The sequence below is a fragment of the Procambarus clarkii genome, chromosome 56 (genome assembly GCF_040958095.1).
Source record: "Procambarus clarkii isolate CNS0578487 chromosome 56, FALCON_Pclarkii_2.0, whole genome shotgun sequence".
NCBI classification, from domain to species: Eukaryota; Metazoa; Arthropoda; class Malacostraca; order Decapoda; family Cambaridae; genus Procambarus; species Procambarus clarkii.
Window position 1 is genome coordinate 12523678 of NC_091205.1, and position 15331 is coordinate 12539008.

The following is a 15331-nucleotide window of genomic DNA, read 5'->3' on the forward strand; positions in this document are numbered from 1 at the left end:
ATTCTTATGATGTGTGAGGTTAGAGCCATTGGTCTATAATTTTGTGCATCTACTCTTCTACCTTCTTTGAAAAGTGGTGCGATCTCCACTTTACTTTGCGATATGATAAAGTGGTGATTTTAAGTATGTCAGGGATGACGCCAGCATCTAGGCTCCGTCTCCAAAAGATGTTTAGGGCCTGTGATAGTGGTGTTTTGCACGTCTTGATGAATATAGAATTCCACGAGTCTGGGCCTAGTGCAGAGTGCATGGGAATGCTTATAGATAAACGATATATATCTTCAATATTTTCGTTGACTTTTTATTAGTGTTCTTCATGCAATACGTTAAAGCCTTTTTCTGAGGAGTTTCCTGTTATCTGATAAAATGTGATGATATTTCTGTTGAAGATCTTCATCAACTTAATTTTTGTTATGCTGAACTAATGTCCTGTCATCCATCAGCCCTCTATGCTACGAAGAACCTGAAGGACTCTTTAGAGGCCAACTTCAGCATCAATGGCCCTATCAGTCTCCAGATGGAAGCGTCTGTGGCCCAGGAAGACACAGTCGAGGTAACCAGGAAGATGTTCCATCACTACCTGGGAGGGGGAGTCAACCTCGACGAGGCTCACAGTGAAGGCGTCTCAAAGGTACTTGTCCTGAGGGCCAAAAGTAAATATTGAGGTAGGAGAACTTTAGTGTAACAAACCTAATGCTCTAGCTGAAAATATTTATACGCTGAAATCTCCAAAGACTCAGAAGAGTTGGTAACTAAGTTGGTAAGCAATCATAAGAAGGCCTAAAATTCTCCAAGAAGACAATAATAAAACCACAGAAAAGATTCTGATGATTGTAGAATAATTCCCCACTGTGTAACAGTTTAATTTTCGTGGGTAGTATGTGTTATAAACTAATTGCTTATGCCCCCAATGTATAGAAATGGCTATTATTACATACAAAGTCTGCTTTTGTGATCAGGACAGAGATGTTTTGAAATTTACCTATTTCCACTCGCTGGGTGGGCGGTGCCTTGTCGTGGTGAGGGGGCTCTTCTGCTCCGGCCGCAGGTAGGAGTGAATGGCTTGAGCGCCCCTCTCCCACTTGCTGTGGCAGGGCAAAAGCTAAATCCACTCCGTACGTTTGCTGTGTACAGAAGCCCGTAGATTGCCTTATGTTCCTTCATCTGGGACTTCAGCCTACCCAGTGGTTGTAGACCCTAGGGAGCAACAACCACTTCATACACTTCTTTGTTGGAGGGACAGTAGGGGATGGGGAGGGAGGGAGGATCAGCGCGGACCACCTGAACCAATCGACATGTCTGGTTAGCCCCGTCTAGACAGATATCACGTCAAGTGCCCATTGTGGGGTTGATATCCCTTTTGGTCCCTAGGATGCCCATTCGACTGTTCAATGGTTACATTTCTGTTCCTGTTACCCGATCACGTTGTTCCCGACCACGTTGTTCCCGACCATGTTCCCGACCACGTTGTTCCCGACCATGTTCCCGACCATGTTGTTCCCGACCACGTTGTTCCCGACCACGTTGTTCCCGACCACGTTGTTCCCGACCACGTTGTTCCCGACCATGTTGTTCCCGACCATGTTGTTCCCGACCATGTTGTTCCCGACCACGTTGTTCCCGACCATGTTGTTCCCGACCATGTTGTTCCCGACAGTAGTGTGGATGACGATCCACAGGTGATATTTTTTTGGGGGGGAAATATCACGTGTAGACCGTCGGGGGTTTCAGGTGAATTTGGCTAGTCACAAATTTGGAAGTAAGGAATTCTTATGAGAAAAATAATTTCCGAGATTTTAGAAGTTTGTTAAAAGTTCTTATGATGAAAATAAGTAGGAAAAATCTTGAAGAAAAATTTTAGAAAATATCGTGTTTGTGTCACAGCATTTCCATGTAAAATCTACGGACATATTTTGCCTGTTTTCAACATCGGAAATATCGTGTCTGGGAGTCAAGGTTTTCAGGTAAATTTAGAAATATCGTGTGTAGACTGTCGGGGTTTTCAGGCAAATTTAGGGAGTCACAGATTTGGGATTAAGGATTTCTTATGAGCGAGTAATTTCTGAGATTTTAGAAGTTTGTTAAAAAGTTCTTTATAATGAAAATAAGTTCATACAAGTTTGTTAAAAGCCTTAGTTAAAAGAAAAGTTTGTTAAAAGTTTGTTTAAAGTTTGTTAAAAGAATCTTATGGGAGAAATTCAAATATCGTGTGTAGCATGTCAGGGTTTTCAGGTAAATTTGGTCAGTCACAGATTTGGAAGTAAGGAATTCTTATGAGAAAAATAATTTCCGAGATTTTAGAAGTTTGTTAAAAAGTTCTTATGATGAAAATAAGTAGGAAAAAATCTTAAAGAAATTTTTTAGAAAATATCGTGTTTTATAACAATTTACGGCTGTTTCACCTGTAAAGATCAAAATTCTTCAGAGTCTAGTTGTTGACCTAAATTATTTAGAGTCTGCTTTGTGAGCAAATTTCGCCAGAGTCCATTTTCAGATCAATTTTCATTAGAGTCAAGTTTTATACCGAAAATTCATCAGAGTTCACTTTGTGCCCAAAATATTCAGAGTCCAGTTTATGCCTGAAATAATCAAAGTCAAGTTTTACCCGGAAAATTAACAGAGTCCAGTTCTTGATCGAAATTAATCAAAGTCCAATTGAAGACCCAAATTTGACAGAGACCGCATTTTCGCTACTAACAGTCCAATCCCCCTGAAATTTTAAACAGTCATATTTCAGACGTAGTAAATAAGATCAAAAACAGTTAACGAGCTCCAGCTCTCGTCCCCACCTTAGTTCTCTCTCGTATCTTTGTAAATAACCCATCAATTTCCCTGAAATTTTTACCCTCTGTATTTCAGACATAGTAAATATGATGTAAACAATTATAAAACTCTAGTTCTTGTCCTCTGTCCAAGTTCACTCCTGTAAATTCATTACTATCAGTCCAAATCCCCAGAGATTTAAACACCCAACTACATTTTCAGACCCCCTGCAAATAAATCAAACTGAAATTATCAATTTCCAACTCATGTTCTTCACTTAGTTCAATGTTCGTCAAATTATTTCAGATCAAGCCTCTCTCCAGTCTTTCAAAGTAAACATCGTTCCTTTAATACCCTTGGTGTACTCAGGTCTGTAATATTCACACTGTCATATAACACCTTACCTTCAATACCTTTTTGTTTACCCAAGTAAGCAATAATCACACGGTCAAAATCTCACCGTATCCTTTCCCTCCCTTACCTTCTCATCCCCAACGTATCCAAACCTTCAATAATCATACTGTATTTGCATATTTTCTCTATATTCAGCTGTGTTCTTCACATTTTTCCATGTTTTCTGTGTTCACTCCATGTTCTACAAATGTTCACAGCATGCTCAGTTCAAATTTTTTCACCTGTTTTTCTCAATTTTTCTGTTTTCTACCATTTTCCCCGTATGTTCATTACAGTCCCTTACATGTTCTCTGTATAACTTTTATACTCAGTATTCATGTTCTCAATGTTCTTAGCTTGTTCTTCACATGTTCAGTGTTCATTCTTTGTAATCCCTATGTTCCTTATCATGTCTTCATATTCTCTATAAGTTCATATTCCCTGCATGTTCACTCTATTTATCAACTTTTTCTTACATGTTTTCTGTGTTCACCGTATGTTCACTGTGTTCATTCCCCTACTTAACCTCAATTTTTTATGTTCTTTGTTTCTTTAAACCAATTTGTTTCTTCCATTCACTAACTAGTTCTTTGTCAAATAATATTATACTGCAATACAGTTCCCTCAACAATTTTAGTCACCCAGTTTTTATTTGGAAAACTATGTCAAAGTAATTCTCGTAGTCAACTTAATAGTTCTACCAACCCTGTTCTTAAACAAATCTACACTTTATTCAGTTCCAAATTTACAAAGACAAACCTTTCTTGTAACTTCTTAACTAAAAATCTTTCGCCAATCAACTAAAACATAGTCACTTTCGTCATTTCTCAACTAAACTTATTATCCAATCAACGAAAAAATAGTCAGGATTAATCTCATTCAACATTGTATTTAACTAAAACAACCTTTCTCTTAGCTAAAAATAGTCAAAGGAATCTTTCCGACACTGTTCATAACTAACTTTATCCATCGTCATTCAACTAAAAATAGTCTTGTTCATCATTTTGTAACAGCCATTATGTTTTCGTCAAGTAAGAAAATATAGTCAAAGATATCTATCATCGTCGTTCTTAACTGACATTTATACTTTGTGGAGCACTAAAATAGTCACTGTCGTCATATTTTTTTCTTGTCTTTCCTCAACTAAAATAGTCAAATGTAACTTTTTCAACACTTTCGTAACTAAAATTATATGTCGCTAAGTAAGAAAAATAGTCAAATGTAACTTTTTCAGCACTTTCGTAAAAATTATATGTCGTTAAGTAAGAAAAATAGTCAAAGGTGCTCTCCGTACCACCAAAGTTACTCTTCGAGAAATCAAAGACACTCTTCAATACATCAAGGACTTACTCAAAGACACCAAAGTTGCACTCAAAGACATCCTTTGAGACATCAAAGACATCCTTTAAGACATCAAAGACACCTCTCGAGGCATCAAAGACACTCTCAAACACACCAAAAGTTAATCTTAGAGTTATCAAAGGTAATCTCTAACTCACTCTCGTTCATGAAAGTTGTTTCAAAGACATCAAAGTTAATCTCAGAGTTATACAAAGATATTCTCATGTCCACAAAAGTTATTCCGAGCTATCAAAGTTAATCTCAGACATCTTCGTTCATAAAAGTTCTATCAAAAGTTATTCTCAGTCATGATATGTTATTCTCTAAGTAACCTTCCGTTCATCAAAGACATTCTCTAAGTCCTCAAAGTTATTCTCTAAGACAATAAAGTCATTCTCAGAGTCATCAATGTTGTTCTCTAAGACATCAAAGATGTTCTCTAAATCATAAAACTTAATCTCTAAGTCACCTTCGTTCATTAGAGAAACTTTCCAATCCATCTTCGTTGATCAAAGTTATTCTCAGAGTCATCAAAGTGATCTCTAATTCATCTTCGTTCTCCAAAAAGTTGTTCTCTAAGACACCTTCGTTCATCAAAGAAACTCTCCTTCTTCCATCATGTTATTCTTTAAGACATCTTCAGTCATAAAATTTCTCTCCAAAATGTAACTAGTTCAGCTTTTCATACCAAACCTGCACTTCTGTTAAAATATATTTTCTTAGTCGCTTTACCCTAAAACTGTTCTCTGAACTACACTGCTCAAACCTACGTAACCTATCCTCTCCACCCAATGCTACCTAGTTAACGTAACGTTCCTAAACCTAACTTTACCTATCCTAACATAACTTACCTTACCTTACCTATCTTACCTAACTTACCTAACTTAACCTAACTTATCCTGCTTAACCTAACTTACCTACATTACCTAATTTAACCTGCTTAACCTAACTTTACCTATTCTAACTTAACTTACCTTACCTTTACCTATCTTACCTAACTTAACCTGCATAACCTAACTTTACCTATCCTAACTTAACCTACCTTACCTTACCTAACTTAACCTGCATAACCTAACTTTACCTATCCTAACCTAACTTACCTTACCTATCTTACCTAACTTACCTAACCTAACCTAACTTATCCTCCTTAACCTAACTTACCTACATTACCTAACTTAACCTGCTTAACCTAACTTACATAACTTATCCTAACCTAACCTGCTTGCAATTGGCTCTAAGCCAGGCATCTTATATGGGTTACCTAAAGTTCATAAAACAGATATACCGATTCGTCCTATTTTATCAGCGATAGGCACTTAATTACAAACTGGCAAAGTTTCTGGTTTCATTATTAGAACAACTAACGCATAATGAATTTACTGTGAGAAATTCTCAGGATTTTGTAAAGGAACTTTCCTCTTTAAATTTTGAGTTCCCAACTATAATGGCGAGTTTCGATGTTGAATCACTCTTTACTAATATTCCTTTGTTGGAAACCATTGATATTTGTGTTAATCAGTTATTTGCTGACACTAATTTAGTGTCTGGATTTTGTAGTAAAATGTTCAGACGGTTGTTAGAATTAGCGGTTAAAGACTCTGTCTTTATGTTTAATAATATATATTATAAGCAAATTGATGGAGTACCAATGGGGTCTCCCTTAGGTCCTGCACTTGCTAATGCTTTTTTGAGTTTTCATGAAAAAATTGGCTTGATAAATGTCCTTCGGCCTTTAAACCAGTCTTGTACAGGAGATATGTAGATGACACTTTTTTGTTATTTAAGGACCAATGACATATTGAGAAATTTAGAGAGTATCTTAATGCACAACATAGTAATATACGTTTCACTCCGGAATGTGAAGTGGATAATTCATTGTCGTTTCTTGATGTCAAAGTGAATAACCTTAATGGGTTCAACACTAATGTTTTTAGAAAACCAAATTTTACTGGTTTAGGTTTAAATTTCAATTCTTTTGTTCCTGATATTTTTAAGAAAAATGCAATTAATACTCTACTGAATAGGGCCTTTGTTTTATGTTCAAATTGGAATAACTTTGATCAAGAAATTAATTTTCTTGTGAAATTTTTTTCAAATAATGGTTATCCTTTGCATATGGTTTATACCTTTATGAGGAATTTCTTAAATAAGAAGTTTCACCCACCGTGTAGGATTACTACAGTGGAAAGGGATCTTAAATATATTAAATTACCATTTTATGGCAGTATTAGCTTTTCTGTAAGGAGTCGTTTGAGGAGACTGTTGCAGCATTGTTATCCTCAAGTAGACTTTAGATTTATTTTTGTCAACACAAATAACATAGGCTCTTATTTTAATTTGAAGATAAAGTGCCTACCCCCCCCCCCCCCCCGCCCCGTGTGCTCTAATATCGTATACATGTATAATTGTTCCAGCTGTAATGCTGGATATATCGGAAGTTCCATTCGGAACTTTAAGATTAGGATACTTAAGCACCGGGGAGTATCTTTTAGGACTGGATTACCACTGTCTAAACCAGCATTTTCGGAGATTAGAAACCATTGTTATGAGTTTCATCATTCTCTGTTGGAATCTGATTTTAAAATTCTGGACACTTGTATGAATGGCCAGTCAGATTTGAGAGTAATGGAATCCTTATATATAAAGGAGCTGCGGCCTCTGTTAAATAGCAACCTTTCAGCTGTTCAATTGTACACTGTATAGTGCACAGTAGGCCCTGTAATTTGTTTTATAGTTCATTCTGGCAGTTTAATTTTATTATAATTTTGTTTAGTTTACCATGTCTTTGCCATTTCTTACCTTTTTTAAGTCTTGACATTGTACATTTGTATAATCTTTTTATTTAGGATATATAATACATTTTTTGGTATTTAGAGTTGTTTAATATTTGTGTTTTTTATAAGATTTTGGTTATTACTTTATAATTGTCGCTTATTCTGTTTGCATTTTATATACATTTTTTGTAGAATTTTAGTCATTATATGAATATTTGTAATAGTGTTTAGTATCTACGTGTTAACTATCAAGTTTCACTCCTGTTGATCACTTCACGTAAGTTTAATAGTATGGTTTGTTTTAGTAGTTATAAAATTCCTCTTGTAATTTAATGGATTTTTGAATTAGCTTTTATCTATGTGACAGTTAATAAGTTTTATTTGTAATGATCACTTTAAGTAAGCTTAAGTGTTTTGTTTTTTTAATCATTTACCTTTCTTTGATAGGCAATTGTATTCAGTATGAGTTCTTTGTTTACCAGTTATTTGATTGTGATTTCTGTTTTTTTGCTTTTAGATCTGATGATGAATGCGAGAAGTATTCGAAACGTTATGCATTTTAAAGTAAAGAATCTGAAACAAGATGTTCAGTATATCCCTGGTTTTCCTATTCATCTTAAAATATAAATATATATATATATATATATATATATATATATATATATATATATATATATATATATATATATATATATATATATATATATATATATATATATATATAACTGACTGGTCGAGTGGATTAAGGTGTCCTGTACACACCAGTTGCGTTGCTCCTGGCAGTATGGGTTCGAGTCACTTCTGGGGTGTTTAGTTTTCAGTTGCATATGGTAAACTATAGTATATATAGTTTACCATACCGTTCATTTCGTGAGTATAGTTTATTTATTTATTTGTTCATTTTTTCAATTCGTTTCTTTTACTGTTCTTTTTATTTTTTCATTGATAGGAACATCATATCATCTGGGAATGCATCGGTCGAGGGACTGGGAAATGATGAGGAGGACTAGGGGATGGGAGCAGGGGATGGTGGGGAGGACGTGGGGGACAGTGGAGGTGGTAATGGTGGGGAGGACGAGTGGACGGGAGAGTTGGGGATTGTGGGGACGAGGGGAATGGAGAATGGTGCGGGAGGACAAGGGGACATAGGAGTGGAAATGGTGGGGAGAAAGAAGGGACAGGAGAGGAGGGAAATGTTTGGAAGACGAGGGGACGGGGGAGTGGGAGATGGTTGGGAGGACTAGGGGACTGGAGGGGGGAAGACCAGGAGACAGGGGAATGTTGCTGTTGCTCAGCAACGCACATGCGTTGCTGAGCCACAGCAACGTGTGGCCAGGTACAGCTAGTATATATATATATATATACATAAAAATAGAAATGTTCGTTTGTTCTAAATCACTAATCTCCAAAAGTTCTTCACTGATTGCTTTGAAATTTTCACACAACGTTCCATTCGCATTCGAGCGGGTTTTTATATACCTATTATATAAATGTCACACCTATGACAGGTAAAAACATGCTTTAAAAAAACAGCTCTATCTGTTGCACGTAAGAGCAACACACGCTATACTATATATGTTACAATCCCATTTCAATGTTTCTGTCTTCGTTATCATCTTCTTTGAGGCTTAAGGGTCCCTACAAACAACCAGAGCATATTTTGTCTAAGTATAGTGCATCGAAAATCTCATCCTTGCATGTATATCATGCAGCAGGAAATATTGTTATTATTTGGGGGAGGGGATGAACAGGACAGGTTGACTAGTTTATAGGGGAGGACATTATTAAACATATAGTAAAACTCAAACAACTCACCGAGAGGAGCTTTGCGAGCCATTGTCATTCATATTTATTTAATTACTTTTAATAAGTCAGGCAGAGTGCCAAAGTCGTGGAAGGTTGCTAATGTGGTACCACTTTTCAAGAAAGAAGGAAGATCACTTTCATCAAACTATTGGCCAATTAACTTAACATTTATTGTGGGAAAATTACTAGAATCGTTAATAGAATCGCTATTTGTCTTCATCTTGAAAAACATAGATTAATAAATGATTCACAACATGGTTTTACTAAAGGCCGTTCATGTTTAACAAATTTGATATCATTTTATTGCAGCATAGTTGAGGCATTTGATAGTAGAAAGGTTTGAGGCGTTTTGTTCCTTGACCTTAGCAAAGTTTTTGATACAGTGCCACATGCAAGATTCAATATAATGATAAAGGCTCACGGTATTGGGGGAGCTATATTAAGTTGGATTAGGACATAGTTATACCAAAAGAAACAAAGAGTTAGTATTAATGGGGGTTAAGTCACCGTGGGAAAATGTTGTAAGTGGAGTGTTTCAAGGCTATCTCCTGGAACCTCTGTTATTCATAATATAAATTATTTAGATTCTGGGTTGAGCAGCAATATCTGCAAATTTGTCGACGATACGTAAAACGGGCGGGAAATAAACACGGGAGAAAACTCATTATCAGTTCAAGACGATCTAAATAAGGTTTTGAAATGGTCAAAAGATTGACAGATGCAGTTTAATGTTGACGAATGTATGGTTTTGAGGCTAGGTAATGATGACAGAGTTATAAGATACGAGCTAGATGTGGTTGAGATTGCGAAGGCATATTGCAAAAGAGATCTAGGAGTTATGATAAGTAAGAATTTAATGCCAAAAAATCAATGCATAAATGTTTGAAGTGAAGTAAATAGGTCACTGGGATTTGTTTATCGAAGTGTTAGAAATAAAACACCTCGTGGTATTCTCTAGTTTAAGCTTACACTTGATAGACCCCATTTAGATCATGCAGCTTAGTTTTGGTCGCCCATTAGGATATAAAGTCATTACAACGTGTCCAGGGTGGGATGACAAAATTAATCCAGCAATTTAGAAACCTCTCATATGAAGAGAGATTGACAAAAGTTAATTACATTCTCTAGAAGGAGAAGGATTTATTCTCTAGAAAGGGTGTTATGATAGAGGTGTACAAGTGGATGAATGGGCATAAATAAGGGGATATTAATGGGTTATTAAAAGTATCAACAAATTATAGAACAGAAAATAATGGGAATAAATAAATTGCATAAGTTTAGTAGTAGGAAAGACCTGGGTAAATACTGATTCGGTAACAGGGTTCTCGATTTGTGTAACCAATTATAGGGTAACATTATAGACGTGGAATCAGGTGATTGTTTCAAGCGTAGGTTAGATATATATGTGAATTTAGTTCGGTGTACATAAATAGGAGCTGCCACGTATGGGCCAATAGGCCTTCTGCAGTTACCTTGATTGTTATGTTCTTATGATCTCAACTCACCATCTCCCTGGCAGCTGTTAAGTGACGTGCACTTCACGGTGGGGTTCGACCTGGCCACGTCTCACCACGCCCGGAACGCCAAGAATAACCATAAGACTTATCGCTACGAGTTCTGTCACCGGGGCGAGCTCTCCTTCGGTGACTACTTCAACACTCACGTCGGCAAGCACTGTAAGTGACGGACAAGCACTGTAAGTGACGGACAAGCACTGTAAGTGACGGACAAGCACTGTAAGTGACGGACAAGCACTGTAAGTGACGGACAAGCACTGTAAGTGACGGACAAGCACTGTAAGTGACGGACAAGCACTGTAAGTGACGGACAAGCACTGTAAGTGACGGACAAGCACTGTAAGTGACGGACAAGCACTGTAAGTGACCGACAAGCACTGTAAGTGACCGACAAGCACTGTAAGTGACCGACAAGCACTGTAAGTGACCGACAAGCACTGTAAGTGACGGACAAGCACTGTAAGTGACGGACAAGCACTGTAAGTGACGGACAAGCACTGTAAGTGACGGACAAGCACTGTAAGTGACCGACACACACTGTAAGTGACCAACACACACTGTAAGTGACCAACACACACACTGTAAGTGACCGACACACACTGTAAGTGACCGACACACACTGTAAGTGACCAACACACACTGTAAGTGACCAACACACACTGTAAGTGACCAACACACACATTGTAAGTGACCAACACACATTGTAAGTGACCAACACACACACTGTAAGTGACCAACACACACACTGTAAGTGACCAACACACACACTGTACGTGACCGACACACACACACTGTACGTGACCGACACACACACACTGTAAGTGACCAACACACACACTGTAAGTGACCAACACACACACTGTAAGTGACCAACACACACACACTGTAAGTGACCGACACACACACACTGTAAGTGACCGACACACACACACTGTAAGTGACCGACACACACACACTGTAAGTGACCGACACACACACACTGTAAGTGACCGACACACACACACTGTAAGTGACCGACACACACACACACTGTAAGTGACCGACACACACACACTGTAAGCGACCGACACACACACACTGTAAGCGACCGACACACACACACTGTAAGTGACCGACACACACACACTGTAAGTGACCGACACACACACACTGTAAGTGACCGACACACACACTGTAAGTGACCAACACACACACTGTAAGTGACCGACACACACACACTGTAAGTGACCGACACACACACACTGTAAGTGACCGACACACACACACTGTAAGTGACCGACACACACACACTGTAAGTGACCGACACACACACACACACTGTATGTGACCAACACACACACTGTAAGTGACCAACACACACACTGTAAGTGACCGACACACACACTGTAAGTGACCAACACACACACTGTAAGTGACCGACACACACACACTGTAAGTGACCGATACACACACACACACACACTGTAAGTGACCAACACACACACTGTAAGTGACCAACACACACACTGTAAGTGACCAACACACACACTGTAAGTGACCAACACACACACTGTAAGTGACCGACACACACACACTGTAAGTGACCGACACACACACTGTAAGTGACCGACACACACACACTGTAAGTGACCGACACACACACACTGTAAGTGACCGACACACACACACTGTAAGTGACCGACACACACACTCTGTAAGTGACCGACACACACACACTGTAAGTGACCGACACACACACACTGTAAGTGACCGACACACACACACACTGTAAGTGACCGACACACACACACTGTAAGCGACCGACACACACACACTGTAAGCGACCGACACACACACACTGTAAGTGACCGACACACACACACTGTAAGTGACCGACACACACACACTGTAAGTGACCGACACACACACTGTAAGTGACCAACACACACACTGTAAGTGACCGACACACACACACTGTAAGTGACCGACACACACACACTGTAAGTGACCGACACACACACACTGTAAGTGACCGACACACACACACTGTAAGTGACCGACACACACACACACACTGTATGTGACCAACACACACACTGTAAGTGACCAACACACACACTGTAAGTGACCGACACACACACTGTAAGTGACCAACACACACACTGTAAGTGACCGACACACACACACTGTAAGTGACCGATACACACACACACACACACTGTAAGTGACCAACACACACACTGTAAGTGACCAACACACACACTGTAAGTGACCAACACACACACTGTAAGTGACCAACACACACACTGTAAGTGACCGACACACACACACTGTAAGTGACCGACACACACACTGTAAGTGACCAACACACACACTGTAAGTGACCGACACACACACACTGTAAGTGACCGACACACACACACTGTAAGTGACCGACACACACCACACACTGTAAGTGACCAACACACACACTGTAAGTGACCAACACACACACTGTAAGTGACCAACACACACACTGTAAGTGACCAACACACACACTGTAAGTGACCGACACACACACACTGTAAGTGACCGACACACACACACTGTAAGTGACTGACACACACACACTGTAAGTGACCGACACACACACTGTAAGTGACCAACACACACACTGTAAGTGACCGACACACACACACTGTAAGTGACCGACACACACACGCACACTGTAAGTGACCAACGCACACACTGTAAGTGACCAACACACACACTGTAAGTGACCAACACACACACTGTAAGTGACCAACACACACACTGTAAGTGACCAACACACACTGTAAGTGACCAACACACACACACTGTAAGCGACCGACACACACACACTGTAAGTGACCGACACACACACTGTAAGTGACCGACACACACACACTGTAAGTGACCGACACACACACACTGTAAGTGACCGACACACACACACACACTGTAAGTGACCAACACACACACTGTAAGTGACCAACACACACACTGTAAGTGACCAACACACACACTGTAGGTGACCAACACACACACTGTAAGTGACCAACACACACACTGTAAGTGACCAACACACACACTGTAAGTGACCAACACACACACTGTAAGTGACCAACACACACACTGTAAGTGACCGACACACACACACTGAAAGTGACCGACACACACACACTGTAAGTGACCGACACACACACACACACACTGTAAGTGACCAACACACACACTGTAAGTGACCAACACACACACTGTAAGTGACCAACACACACACTGTAAGTGACCAACACACACTGTAAGTGACCAACACACACACTGTAAGTGACCAACACACACACTGTAAGTGACCAACACACACACTGTAAGTGACCAACACACACACTGTAAGTGACCAACACACACACTGTAAGTGACCAACACACACACTGTAAGTGACCAACACACACTGTAAGTGACCGACACACACACACTGTAAGTGACCGACACACACACACTGTAAGTGACCGACACACACACACACACACACTGTAAGTGACCAACACACACACTGTAAGTGACCAACACACACACTGTAAGTGACCAACACACACACTGTAAGTGACCAACACACACACTGTAAGTGACCAACACACACACTGTAAGTGACCGACACACACACACTGTAAGTGACCAACACACACACTGTAAGTGACCAACACACACACTGTAAGTGACCAACACACACTGTAAGTGACCGACACACACACACTGTAAGTGACCAACACACACACACTGTAAGTGACCGACACACACACACTGTAAGTGACCGACACACACACACTGTAAGTGACCAACACACACACTGTAAGTGACCAACACACACTGTAAGTGACCGACACACACACTGTAAGTGACCGACACACACACACTGTATGTGACCAACACACACACTGTAAGTGACACACACACACACTGTAAGTGACCGACACACACACACTGTAAGTGACCGACACACACACACACACTGTAAGTGACCAACACACACACTGTAAGTGACCAACACACACACTGTAAGTGACCAACACACACACTGTAAGTGACCAACACACACACTGTAAGTGACCAACACACACACTGTAAGTGACCAACACACACACTGTAAGTGACCAACACACACACTGTAAGTGACCAACACACACACTGTAAGTGACCAACACACACACTGTAAGTGACCAACACACACACTGTAAGTGACCAACACACACACTGTAAGTGACCGACACACACTGTAAGTGACCGACACACACTGTAAGTGACCAACACACACACTGTAAGTGACCAACACACACTGTAAGTGACCGACACACACACACACTGTAAGTGACCGACACACACACACTGTAAGTGACCAACACACACACTGTAAGTGACCGACACACACTGTAAGTGAGGCTAGTAAGGAACAGATCTATCTCCTCCCCTGAGTAATAAATCTCCATCCCCCACAGAGTAATAGATCTCCACACGAGAGAGTAATAGATCTTAATCCTCCCTCAGATCAATAGATCTCTCCCCAGAGAGTAATAGATCTCCATCCCCCCACAGAGTGAGAGATGCCCCACCTTGCGGCCTATGTACGAGACGTTACAGGGCTCCTATCCCTTCCCAACACCTATGTAAGAGACGTTACAGGGCTCCTATCCCTTCCCAACACCTATGTACGAGACGTTACAGGGCTCCTATCCCTTCCCAACACCTATGTACGAGACGTTA

The 15331-nt window shown here is 39.8% G+C and overlaps 1 protein-coding gene across 1 annotated transcript in view; it reads left to right on the forward strand.

Annotated features, from left to right (window-relative positions):
• The window catches only part of LOC123770838 (carboxylic ester hydrolase), a 116848-nt gene that overhangs the window by 95191 nt on the left and 6326 nt on the right, over positions 1 to 15331 (forward strand). The window contains exons 8-9 of the mRNA XM_045763013.2: positions 444 to 631; positions 10597 to 10753. Coding sequence (XP_045618969.2) covers positions 444 to 631; positions 10597 to 10753 — 345 coding nt within the window. The remainder of the gene's footprint in view (positions 1 to 443; positions 632 to 10596; positions 10754 to 15331) is intronic.